The sequence below is a fragment of the Lactuca serriola genome, chromosome 3, assembly GCF_051521515.1.
Source record: "Lactuca serriola cultivar US96UC23 chromosome 3, Lser_US96UC23_V15, whole genome shotgun sequence".
NCBI classification, from domain to species: Eukaryota; Viridiplantae; Streptophyta; class Magnoliopsida; order Asterales; family Asteraceae; genus Lactuca; species Lactuca serriola.
The window spans coordinates 291575032-291588573 of record NC_136410.1 but is presented as its reverse complement, the minus strand read 5'-3'; the positions used below and the strand labels follow the sequence as shown (position 1 = coordinate 291588573).

The 13542-nt window shown below is 39.1% G+C and overlaps 1 protein-coding gene across 1 annotated transcript; it reads right to left on the bottom strand.

Annotated features, from left to right (window-relative positions):
• Positions 1-2206: 2206 nt before the first annotated feature.
• Positions 2207-3549, bottom strand: LOC145094074 (delta(12)-acyl-lipid-desaturase-like). The gene has a single exon (XM_079032346.1). It carries the CDS (start codon positions 3470-3472, stop codon positions 2324-2326), a length of 1149 nt encoding a protein of 382 aa, XP_078888472.1. The 5' UTR covers positions 3473-3549; the 3' UTR covers positions 2207-2323.
• Positions 3550-13542: the final 9993 nt, after the last annotated feature.

The window sequence follows — 13542 nt, the reverse complement described above, 5'->3', positions numbered from 1 at the left end:
GGTCTTGAGTGAAGGCTACTTTTATACTAGTAGAAAATATAGGATTTTCTAAACACAAACAAACAAAGATAAATCATTTCATTCAAACATTGTTACTTAAATACTTATGAAATTCACCAGCTTAAATGCTGATCTACTCTTTCAAAATTACTTGTATGTCCCAGGAAATCAGTAATTTCAGGTATTCATTACGCTTTTTGATGAAGGGATGCTGCGGCGACAGTTTAATCTCGTATTTTTGACATCATATTGTAATTGAGTTTTGAACATGTAACTTTTGACAAATGTAAACTTTCAATTATATATATGATGGTTGCATTACTTTCTTTACTATGTATTCATTTGTTACGTTACCAAATGAAGTCATCCGCCCCCGAACGTTTCCGCCGTTCAGGTTTGGGGGTGTGACAACAATATGCAGCAGTCTTTATGACCTGAAATAATGAAGCTCATGACAGAAATTCCACATAAATATTTCAAAGAAATTGATATGAAACTAAAACCTAGTGTTTGACTTCTGAGAAGTGAAGCTTGAGACTTTTAGATTTCAGATTTGATATGTAATCTTTTCAACATAACAACTATTATTATGGTTTCACTTATTTGATTACATGATCATACCCATGAAAATTTCATATCTGAAACAAATCATATGAACCATAAAGTTATAAAAAAGCCCCTTTGACTGCTAAAAAGTCTAATCCAATTAGAAATCTACATCAATCGGATGAAGCAACAAAAATATACACTGATAGAAGAAATTCGAAATTACCTCAATCATCCTTTCTCTTGGTCTCACCTTCTCTTTTCTTCACAATTTGATGGTGATGGATCATTGTAACTCATTAACCAGATTTTAGGTGGAGAAGAAGAATGGAGAATGGTTTTGAGATGGTTGATTTTGGATTCTGTGTGTTTGATTTCATTCTGCATCTCATCAATCGTTACTCAAGTGCTCGTTTTTCTTCTCCAATGGTGGATTGCATCTCCATAATTTTGTTATCTAGCTTCGTTTTCTAAGTGGAAAGGGAGTTAAATCGACTGAACTTACTATCAAAAACGATTTCATTGCTCGATTTAATTTCAAAATAGCGATTTCATGAATCGATTAATGAAGAAGAGGACCAGTGGTGGTGGAAGAAGTTGTGCGTGGATTGAAGGAGAAGGAGAAAGAAGAAGTCACGTCGTTTAGGGGCAAGGAGAAGGAGAAAGGTAAATACGTGAAATTGGTGGAAAGGACCGAGTCAGCCATATTTCCTTTGAGGACCGAATCAGAGATTGCGGACTGAATTAGATGTGCAAAGAACCCTAATCAAACAAGTTAACCCGACTGACCCAGACCGAGTCAGAAAAAAAGGTCTGACTGGACCGAGTCAGGCCACAATCAAACACCCCCTAAGGGAACTAAGATAAGACAACTTTTCTTAAATAAATAGTATCCCCTTTCCTTGCTTTCTAAGGACTCATAGGTTTCCTTATTGCATAGGAAAACTCTAAATATCATCTAGAATTTGTCACCCCTCATAAGGAGGTTCTAGAATTGGTCAATATTCAACTTTTGAACATTGTCATCTTTAGTCCTTCCATTTTTAATTAATCCAATTAATCTCAAAATTAACTCAAATTAATTTCTGATTAATTCTTAATTAAATAATATTATTTCTAATTGATATATTATTCTCATTGTATTTGTATATTAATAAATCATTTATTTTTATTCCAAATTAAATTATTAACTATATAATAAGTTAATAAACTAGTCTCTCTCTTGAAAAAAATTCGAGTCTATTACTTGATTTAAAGGCAACAAAAAAAATTTGCTAATAATTCAGGATTATACTAATTTAATTATCGGCTTAGACACATAATCCAACAGTTTTGTCTATAATTACAGACAAGAAAGGCTATAAAAGTGGTAATCATGGATGAAGATGTAACTTATCAAGCACACCATTGTTTAGAAGAAAACACTTGAATGTTTAAATTTTAGTGGTATGTGTATGTATGTGGTAGAACTCTTCCACATTTCAATATTATTATGTCGGTGAGCCTACCACCTAGTTTTTTAATAAATTCAAAGATCAACTTATTATTTCGTTATTAATGTTTTTTTCTAAATGGCCATTTTTTAAAACAAAACTAAATTCAAATTTTTATATTTTATTGTAAAATGCTAAATTTTTTAATCTTAATTTCAATAGATCACTTCAAACAACAGACCACCACAGTTTATACTATTATTGTTTTTAATTGGCCAACGCCATTACAAGAAATTACATCTTCTGTTTAAGGTTAAAAAGCAATACAATACACAAACATGACATCAATATTGACCTTTGAACCAGTATATACCTTTCTTCTTCTCATCGATCTCATTATCCGGCTCAACGAATAGACAGTTCTTGGATTCTCTCCATAACGCCAAGAAAAATGGAGTGCTATCACTTTGATAAAACTCACCGAGAATAGGGCGGATCGCTTTGGTGGCTTCCATGGCATGATAGTGTGGAATGTATGAGAACAAATGGTGTAGCACATGTGTGTCAGTAATATTATGGAACACCATATTTAAAACTCCATAATCTCTATCTACAGTAGACAATGCTCCTTTAATCCAGTTCCATTCAGAGTCATCATAATGAGGCAAAGAAGGATGAGTATGATGAAGGTAAGTGATGATAACAAGAAACGCGTTCATGACCATCAATGCACCTCCATACACACAGAAAACCCAAGCGAACCCTTGAATCATAGCCACTTTGTACAACATGTAAGAAAATGTTATAAGTCCGATATCAGACATGAGGATCAAGACTCTCTCACTATCTGAGAAAATCGGGCTTCTAGGATCGTAGTGGCTTGCAAATTTATCATACGGTCTTCCCGCAGCATTGATTGTCAAATAGATGTACCATCCAAGAGTTAGTTTAACAAGAAGGGTTAAGCTTCGACCAATTGGGTTGTCAAGGTAAAACGAGGAAGAAGCAAGTTTTGATTTTGTCTTCGGTACGTATACTTCATCATGCTGAAGAGAACCGGTGTTAGCGTGATGTCTGCGGTGGCTTATTTTCCAGGAAAAATAAGGTGTTAGTAGGCATGAATGTAAAACAAACCCTATAGAATCCTCGACCCATACGTGGTCACTAAAGGCATGGTGACCACATTCATGAGCAATAAGCCAAAGACCCATGAATATACAACCTTGAAGGAACCAGTAAACCGGCCATACAATGTAAGGGAGAGGGTGAGGGAGTTGTGGAATATAAGTTGTGGCGAGGTAGTAGAGGATCGAGGAAATGATGAGATCAAAAACAAGATACGAAAAGGATCGAATCAAGGATATTTGGAAACAATGAGGTGGTATGGCTTTCTTGATATCTGATAACGAAAATGGAGGTTTTGAGGTAGGGGCTCGTTTAATACTGTATTTAGTATCTAGATCATTCGGACTCAAAGCACCAGCAGTGGCCATGTTTCTTATGAAATGGATTGACAAAATCTAATTTCAGCTCGTGGAAACTAAAATGAAAGTATGAGAGGATTCTCAGTCCTCTGTTACATAAATATAAGTCAAGATATCAATATTATTGAGTTTGAGCCACCTTTGTTTACCATCCAGACTTCCGATTAGGCAATGACCTTCCGGGCGCTTTCATCTATAGTAATTTTATTATTTTAAAATTTCCTTTTCATACTAACGTTTATCCAATCATATTTTGAAAAACACTATCGGGTTATATAAGTACCTAGTTTAAATAACAATTAACTATCTAGTTTGGTCAAAATAAGCGGGTATTTTAGTTTGAAAATAACAATATATATATATATATATATATATATATATATATATATATATATATATATATATATATATATATATATATATATATATATATATATATATAGAGGGTTAGGTTCATGTGAGACGGCCTAATTTTGTGAGACCGTGAGAGTAATTTTTTTTTTTATTATTATTTTTTTTTGTTAATTTAAGTTCCGAAAATAATATTTAAAAAAAAGAATTTTTTGATTTTTCCATTTATTTTGCATTTTACAATTATTTTTAGAATATGTACAGTGTAATATTCTATTTAGAATATTTCACGTATTTTTCAAAAAAAATAGAATTTTTTTTTTTATTTTTTTTTAGTTAATTCAAGTTCCGAAAATAATATTTAAAAAAAAAATTTAGATTTTTCCATTTATTTTGCATTTTAAAATTATTTTTTAGAATATGTCAGTGTAATATTCTATTTAGAATATTTCACGTATTTTTGAAAAAAAATATGGGATTTTTTTTATTTTTTTTATTTTGTTTATTATTATTTTTAGTTAATTTAAGTTCCGAAAATAATATTTAAAAAAAGAATTTTTTTGATTTTTCCATTTATTTTGCATTTTAAAATTATTTTTAGATTTGGTCTCACAGTCTCACAAAATTATAATAGTTTCAAATTAACCTGAACCTATATATATATATATATATATATATATATATATATATATATATATATATATATATATATATATATATATATATATATATATATATATACTACCCATCTACCCGTGCAATGCGACGGGCGACAATAACTTTGTTTCAGCAATTAGTTTTATTTCGGTGAATAGTTTTTAAACGAAAATTAAAAACTTCAATAAATACATTTCTTGTGCGATTTGTTTCATTGCAGAAACATATAAAAATTCATAAATAACACAATGAAGTAGACGATGATTGTGTATTGTTGGGTTAAAAATAAAAATTTATTATTATCTTTCGTCAAAAATAAAAGTACGATTTTTAGTTTCATAGTATTTTGTATGTTGCTTTCTTTTAACATATAAGTTGCATTATTATTTTGTGTTAAAAATAAAATTATATTATTGTTTTGGGTAAAATATTAAAAATCAAAATATGTCCATATTTTCGAGTTTTTTAAAAAAAATAGTAGGGCAAATTACACATCTAGTCCTTTTACAAGATTTTTTTTATATTATCCACATTTTTCTATTGTTTTTTGTGGTATACATATTAAGTTATAATATGAAGTCTTTGTATTTAATAATTTATTGGGTATTAATCAATATAGTATTATTAAAATAGTTGGTTTCCGGTCAATTTAAATTAGACATGTTTGATTTTTATTGTCAAGAATTATTAATCATTGAGTTTGTTTTTATTTAAGACTTACTTTCTTGTTTTGTCAAATATTTTCAAATATAAAAATAATAAAAAAAAATAATGTAAAATGCATAGTTTTATTTCCTTCATATTGAAATTATTTTTGATAATTCTTATTTTTAGATTTGATATAAATGACATGTAAATATGTATAATAATTCTTATTACCACTTTATTTAAAAAGTAAAAGTTTTAAATTTCAAAAAAAAAACAATGAATAACTTTGTCGGTCATTTACACTTTATATTAATAATCTATATTAATAATTAACTTGTATTTTTGTGTATTTTGTATAATAAAGATAAGTATTATAATCAATATTATTTGACATATTTTAATTTATTATCCACGTATTAACTTCAATAATAAAAGCGGAATTGTAACCATCAATTTTAAAATTTGAATCGCCGTCTAGGATTTTCAATTTTCCACAATATATGGGACACGTTTTTTATTTGGTATAACAGATAAAGATTTATTAACTTTATTTTAGGCATAATATATTTTTAGTTTGAATCTTTACTTATCTTTTCCACCTAAATAGGTTAAGTTATAAATTTAATATTATTTTATTGGTTGTTACTTGAACTAATCGTTTGGACGTCTTAAAAAAATAATATTATTATATTGAAGTTATTTTTAGAAACAGTGAGATTTCCTTTATATATATATATATATATATATATATATATATATATATATATATATATATATATATATATATATATATATATATATATATATATATATATATATATATATTCAAGAATAGTTAATTGTTATTTTGATATATTACAATATGGACGCATATTTTGTTTCAATATTTTTTTTAATTGGCATATACAAATACATAATTTTTGGTTTCCAAATTCTTTTAAGGATAGATTTATAAAAATATAAATTGATGAGGATCATATAATTTCTTTGTTCTAATCAAACAAACGTGTGTTCGTTTAATGGCGGCATTAATATTAATAGCTAGCAAAAGCAAAAACAAAAATACATTTAGTAATTACAACAGACAAGAGACGGATTTTGCACTCAATTAACCAACTTAATTCTAAACTTAGGAAATCTTGAATTAATCCAAAAAAAAAAAACATTGAAATTGAATGAAATCTCAAACCACCGCCTTAAAAGGTTTCACTTGCACGAAAAACGTTCTATTCTGAAAGGACCATATCACCCAAAACAGAGTAAAACCATCAACATTCAGGCATCTTTTCGGTTGGAGATGCATTCAAACATAATTAATCATAGATAACCACTCAAAAATTAGAAGACAAAACTAGCAAATCCAACCCGCACCGTGTAGCTAGAAGACTCCACAAATCCATCACCATCCCGCAAGAAGAAAGATGATTGACAGTTTCAACGTCTAAGTCACAAATCGAGCACATCACAGAGCCAATTGCAATGTCACGTCTATGTAAATTATCTCTAGTAAGAACCTTATTCAAATTCAACCTCTAAAAAAGAATATTAACTTTGGAGGGGTTAAAATTTTCCATCGGGATTGTTGGAAAGATGTCTCCAAAAATTTAGAATCGATCAAAACTCGAGCTGAAGAAACTGTAAACCCACAAAAGTATTAATTGACCAAACCCAAGAATCATATTCCTCCACAAGATTAACTTGAGCAACACAATACCTTCAAGAACTATACCGGAACTATAGCACCTGGTTCCTGGTACGTAAAATTTATCTAAGTATTTTACACTTTTAGCCTTGGACTCGGCGAGTTGTAGGCCCGACTCGCTGAGTGGAGACGGATTTGGGAGCACGTTTAAGTTGGCGACGCAGCGAGTCCCAACTGTCTGATGAAACCCTAAATTCCAAGGGTTTGCACCCTATTTAAACCCTCTTATCCGCCCCCAAGCTCGCCCCCTTCACCCTCAGAGCTCTCTACTTCGTTCAAGCCTTGTTCCTTGTGAGATTGAAGCATTTTGGTGTGTTTTCTTGAAGATTTGGAGAGGGAAGAAGAGTAGATCAAGAAGAGAAGAAGGAGGCCAGGCATCCTTGTGTTATATCAGTGATTTCCTTGAGGTATAACTCAGTTTCCCTCTGTTTTCATGCTTATTGTCCCTTGTAGCTCCATGAAAGTCCTTCTTGAGCCTTTCCCCAAGCTTGTTGGTGTATTAGGGTTTGTAATAACTTGTTTAACCTCTAGATCTAGGCATGATTGAGCTCCAGGAGCTTGGATCTACTGCCTTTATACATCCATATTGCATGAAAGCCCTAGATCTACTCTTTTAGTGCATTTTGAACCCTAAAATCTTTATTGGTTTTTATTTACACGTAATGTTGGAAACTTTACGTGTTAATCAGGACCTAGAAACCCAGATCTATGTATGGTATAAGCTGGATTCAAGCAGAATCGAGGATATAGTATTTGCATGTGGTAGACTCGGTGAATCATTCATCTATCTCGGCGAGTCGAGTCGCGGGTCGCCGAGTTTTCCCCATTTCGTGTTTGCGGAGTGGAGTAGTGAGTCATGAGGTGTGACTCAGTGAGTCGGAAGCCAAACTCACCCATGAAGAACTCGGCAAGTCAATGCCCTGACTCGGTGAGTTCAAGGCAATCTTCTTGCCTCAAGAACAGACTCAGCGAGTTGTTCATACAACTCGGCGAGTCTCAGCATAGAGTGTTCTTCGGATGAAGACGAACTCGACGAGTTGCTCATACAACTCGGCGAGTAGGATGAAGGATGTTTGGACACCAGTTTAGAAGGACAACTCGTCGAGTCGATGCCAAACTCGATGAGTAGAGACAGGACAATGGTCAGGCAAAGAGATAGGGACTCGGCGAGTTGGCAGGCCAACTCGGCGAGTCGGGTCAACTGGAATTTGACTTTGACTTTGACTCTTGGCTTAGTTAGGGGTAAATGGTCATTTTACCCTGAGGTCGATTAGCATCATTTGACTGAGTGTTTTGTGGGGATCACAGCCGGAGGATTTCCGGGGCAGCAGCAGCAGGAGACAGTCAGTTCCCATGCAGATCAGCAGCTACTTTGAGGTGAGTTACCTTCCAGTAGCGGTGGGTCTACGGCCACAATGCTGGCCCACCAGTAAGATTGTATGATAAATGTTTGTCTCTGTGATATTCATCTAGGTTTCTACTACCTGTGATATGTTATTGTGCTAGTATGATATGATGCTATGTGCTAGTGACAGTAGGGGAGATAGACCCCCATAACACCGCTCGATAGGGTCGAAGGGGCGGTTATGCCCAGCCAGGCTAGATAGTTTGAGATATATGTGTTATGTGGTAGTGGTAGGGGTGAAATAGTCCCCATTATCCGGTCGAGAGGATCGAAGGAGAGGCAAGCTCCCAGATATACTGGTCAGTATCCGGTCGAGAGGACCGAAGGGGAGACCAGCACCCATATATGCTAGTCAGTGTCCGGTCGAGAGGACCGAAGGGGAGGCAAGCTCCCAGATATACTGGTCAGTATCTGGTCGAGAGGACCGAAGGGGTAGGTCGGGCACCCAGATATGCCTGACAATATTTGTATGTTATGTGATTGTATGGTTTGTGGTATGTTGGGGGAATTCACTAAGTTTCGTGCTTATAGTTTTCAGTTTTGATTTCAGGTACCTCTTCTTCGAAGGGGAAGGAGCTGGCGCGGTAGCGGCCCATCACACACACGCCTTGTATTCCGCACTATGAGACCCTCCTGGGAATTTGTACTCTGACTTTATTATGTTTTTATGAAATTTTTTCAATACATGCGATAACTTTTATGAAATGAAATGATCAGTGAACATTCTATTTTTAAGGTTCGCTAAGAATATGTTTTAAAAATGAAATTTTTGGCTCGTATTTTTGGGATGTTACAAGTTGGTATTAGAGCCCTGGTTTGAGGGATTCAGACACACCTTCGGGGGTGTTTGAACTCAAATCGAGGGATTAAAAGATTTTGAAAAAGAAAATGTTTTCTAAAAGTCTAAGTAAAGGGTTTTAAGAAAGAACAAAGCGTGTGATGTGCGCGACCGACCAAGCTCAAGTAAGTATTCCCCAAAGTACCCATACAAGCTTATGTCATGTTTATCAGTTTCAGTATAACAGCATGCTAGAATAGGACTACGGATCTAGGAGTGATGCCTTATGTGCCTGCTTTATGTGCTTCAGTGTATGAAAAGCTGCATGCTAGAATTGAGTAAACATCAATAGGATAGCCTGTTTAGGTTATGCCTGATAGTATAAGTTTAGCATTGTATGCTAGTTCAGCTTTTCTCTATGGGGATGGATTTGCTTGAGATTGTTTCCTTTTGTCCAAATGTTGTTTGCTTTGTGCTATGTGGGCTCTAAGTGATGGGAGTTATACATTAGGTGAATACGTCACATCACATGTGATCAGGGTTAAATAATCTTAAAGTGCTGGATTTGGCCCTATCCCGCAGCTCTTGTCTGAGTCTAACCGTTATAGAGCCGAGTCTGTTGCTCGAAGGATTATCTGAGCCTCACCATATGTGATGGTATTCAGGTAATGACTAATTGGCATTACAAGGAGACCTTTAGCAGCTGAGGACCGGGTAGGGTGGAGTTAGAGATTTTCCTGGGGCAAGCCTAGGATGAGTATAGCAGCGATCAGCGGTAGTGAAAGGGACCTGGTGGAGTCAAGGAAGTCCTTGGAGAAGGTACGGATAGATGTGGAAGGTAGTATGGGCCCGTACTACTGAAAGCATAGGATCCGTACCCGAACCGAGGAAGGCCAAGATAAGACCAGGGAACTTATAGTAGGTGTTATCCCTCCAGAGGTATCAGTATCGCTAACGATTATTATTTTTGTATTTGATAATGGTGGTACTATGCTCGAGGCCAGCAGTTGGCAGTGCAAGAGAGGGATCGGGTTCGGGATCAGGTTTCGAGCCAGTAGATGAGGGGCTGTGCGAGTTCATCGCGTCAGAGATCACCAGAGGCATCCTTGAGTCGACCCCCGTTATCTTCGGGTCGATCAAGGAAGGGATATTGGAGATGATGGAGGATCGCCTCCGGGCATTCAGGAGCGACATGGCATCTGGCCAGTCAGGATCTCGCACACTGTCCTTCAAGGACTTCCGGGGAAGTGGTGCGCCGGATTTTCACGGGGCGAAGGACCCCATAGCTGCCAGATAATGGATTGCAGACATTGAGTCTGCATAGTTGACTAGCTTCTGCCCTGAGGGGTCGAAGGTGAGATATGCAGCAGGATGTTTGAGAGGTCGAGCTAGGGATTGGTGGGAGTCCATTGGTGACTCGTTGGGAGCCTCGGCTGTCGAGGCTATGACCTGGTCGGACTTCGTGACCAGGTTCAGGGCAGAGTTTGTGTCGGCTTTCGAGCTTCAGCAGCTGTCCAGGGAGTTCCTAGATATGAGACAGACGACGGAGACTGTGGCGGAGATCACCGCCAAGTTCCGGGAGAGGGCCTTGCTGGTGCCCCAGTACGCGGGTTACGAGGATATGAGGAGGACCCACTATCATGACATGCTACGAGCTGATATTCGGGAGCATGTCTGTTTTTCAGCTTGCCCTACCCTGGACTCTATGATTGCCAAGGCAAGGGAGAGGGAGATAGATCTGGAGCACATTCGGAAGAGGAAGCCGGAGGAGGGGCATGTTATGGGGGCTTCGGGGAAGAAGCCCAAGGGATCAGATGCGGGGCCGAAAGGCCAACAGGGGCGGGGTCACTGCAGGAAATGCAGCAAGATGCACGAGGGAGCGTGCAAGTTGGGATCGTCAGGCTGCTACAAGTGCGGCAAGTTAGGGCACTTCAGCAGGGATTGTACCGCCCATGCACATGTGATTCAGACATCGGAGTTGTTGTGTTTCCACTGCAACCAGAGGAGCCACAAGAAGGCCAATTGCCCCCATTTGACAGCATCAGCGCTGGTTAAGGCGCCAGCTCCAGCTACCTTGTGGATTACAGATGGCCGGTAGGGCAAGGCAGAGGCTCCAGTGGTGAGGAGCCGGACGTTTCAGCTGACTGCAGAGGAGGCTCGCGCTGCACCCGATGTGGTGACGGGATCGTTCCATGTGAACGGTATTCCTGTTCAGGTGTTGTTTGACTCGGGTGCCACCCGATCATTTGTTTCCCTTGCGCTTAGCAAGAGGTTTACTGAGTCTTCGGGCATGTTGGATTGCCCTTTAGAGGTAGAGATTGCCGATGATCGATCGGTGTGAGCGTCAGCAGTATTCAGGGATTGCGTCCTATGGTTATTTGAGGAGCGCAATTTGGTGGATTTGGTTCCCATCCCTTTGCGGGGGAACAAGGTGATTATAGGCATGGATTGGTTGAGCCCTAATGGGGCGGTGATAGATTGCGCACATCAGTTAGTACGGGTCAGGACCCCAAGTGGGGGAGAGTTGGTGATCCACGACGGGAGGCCACAGCGTGGACCTACTGTATGTTCAGTAGCGAGAGCTAGGCGCTACCTTCAGCAGGGTTGCGCGGGATATGTCGCGTATGTTATGGATACCCGGGAGACGGGCAAGGCGACGGTGAGCGAGATTCCAGTGGTGCGAGACTATACTGATGTGTTCCCGGAGGAGCTTCCTGGAATACCTCCGGAGCGTCAGGTAGAGTTTAGGATCGACCTAGTTCTTGGTGCGGCTCCGATAGCCAAGGCACCCTATCGGTTGGCTCCTCCCGAGATGCAGGAGTTGTCTACGCAGCTGCAGGAGCTGATAGACAAGGGATTTATTCGGCCGAGTAGTTCACCGTGGGGAGCCCCGATCCTGTTTGTGAAGAAGAAGGACGGGTCGCATCGGATGTGTATAGATTACCGAGAGCTGAATAAGGTGACGGTAAAGAAATGTTACCCACTCCCGAGGATTGATGACCTCTTTGATCAGTTGCAGGGAGCATCTTGGTTCTCCAAGATCGATTTGCATTCAGGATATCATCAGACAAGGGTCGGAGAGGAGGATGTGCAGAAGACCGCGTTTCGGACGCGTTATGGCCATCATGAGTTCGTGGTGATGCCATTTGGGTTCACCACTGCTCCTGCCACGTTCATGGACCTCATGAACCGTGTCTGTGATAGTTTTCATTGATGACATCTTGGTTTATTCCAAGACACAGGAGGGGCACGAGGAGCATCTGAGAGAGGTTTTGGAGACCTTAAGGTGGGAGAGCTTGTACGCCAAGTTCTCCGAATGTGAGTTTTGGTTGCACGAGGTGCAGTTTCTTGGGCACCTCGTCATCCAGAACGGGATTTCAGTAGACCCAGTCAAAGTGGAGGCCGTGATGAGATGGGAGGTTCAGAAGTCTCCATCTGAGATTCGGAGTTTCCTAGGATTAGCAGGCTACTATCGGAGATTCATTCAGGATTTCTCCAAGATAGCCGTACCCCTGACACGGTTGACTAGAAAGGTCGTGGTCTTTCGATGGGGGCCTGAGCAGCAGGCAGCATTCGAGATTCTGAGACAGAGATTGTGCGAGGCGCCAATCTTAGCCCTGCCCGAGGGCGTAGAGGATTTTGTGGTATATTGTGATGCGTCCATCTCGGGCTTAGGCACAGTATTGATGATGAGGGGTCATGTCACTGCTTATGCCTGGAGGCAGCTAAAGCCTCATGAGGTGAACTACCCGACGCATGATTTAGAGTTGGGGGCGGTGGTCTTCGCCCTCAAGATTTGGCGGCATTACCTATATGGGGTTCGATGTACCATTTACACGGACCACAAGAGTTTGAGGTACCTCATGGATCAGCCGAATCTGAACATGAGGCAGCGTCGGTGGTTGGACGTGGTGAAGGATTATGATTGCAAGATCCTTTACCACCCGGGGAAGGCGAACGTGGTGGCTGATGCGCTTAGCCGTAAGGTGGCACTGATCAGGGATGTGTGTATGAGGATGACGGTGGTGACTCCACTGTTAGAGCAGATTCGGGAAGCTCAGCATGAGGCTATGAAGGAGGAACATCGAAAGAGCGAGCGAATAGTGGGTCAAGTCACCTCCTTTGATTATGATAGCCGATGATTATTGACACTACACCGTAGGGTGTGGGTGTCGTATCTCGGAGGCGCGCGCCAGATCTTGATGGAGGAGGCGCACAAATCCTGATTCTCTATTCATCCAGGGGCGACTAAGATGTATAGGGATCTTCGTCTAGACTATTGGTGGCCCTGCATGAAGCGGGATGTGGCATGGTACGTCGAGCGGTGTTTGACCTGCAGGAAGGTCAAGTCCGAGCATCAGATACCGCATGGCAAGATGCAGCCGTTAGACATCCCGTTGTGGAAATGGGAAGATATTACGATGGATTTTATCACAAAGCTCCCCAGGACTGCGCAAGGATAGATTCAATTTGGGTCATCGTGGATCGATTGACCAAGAGCGCCCATTTTATTCCAATCCAGGAGAGTATCTCGGCCG

Coding starts and splice junctions, on each gene's coding strand:
- LOC145094074 (XM_079032346.1), bottom strand. CDS start 3,472: ATGGCCACTGCTGGTGCTTTGAGTCCGAATGATCTAGATACTAAATAC.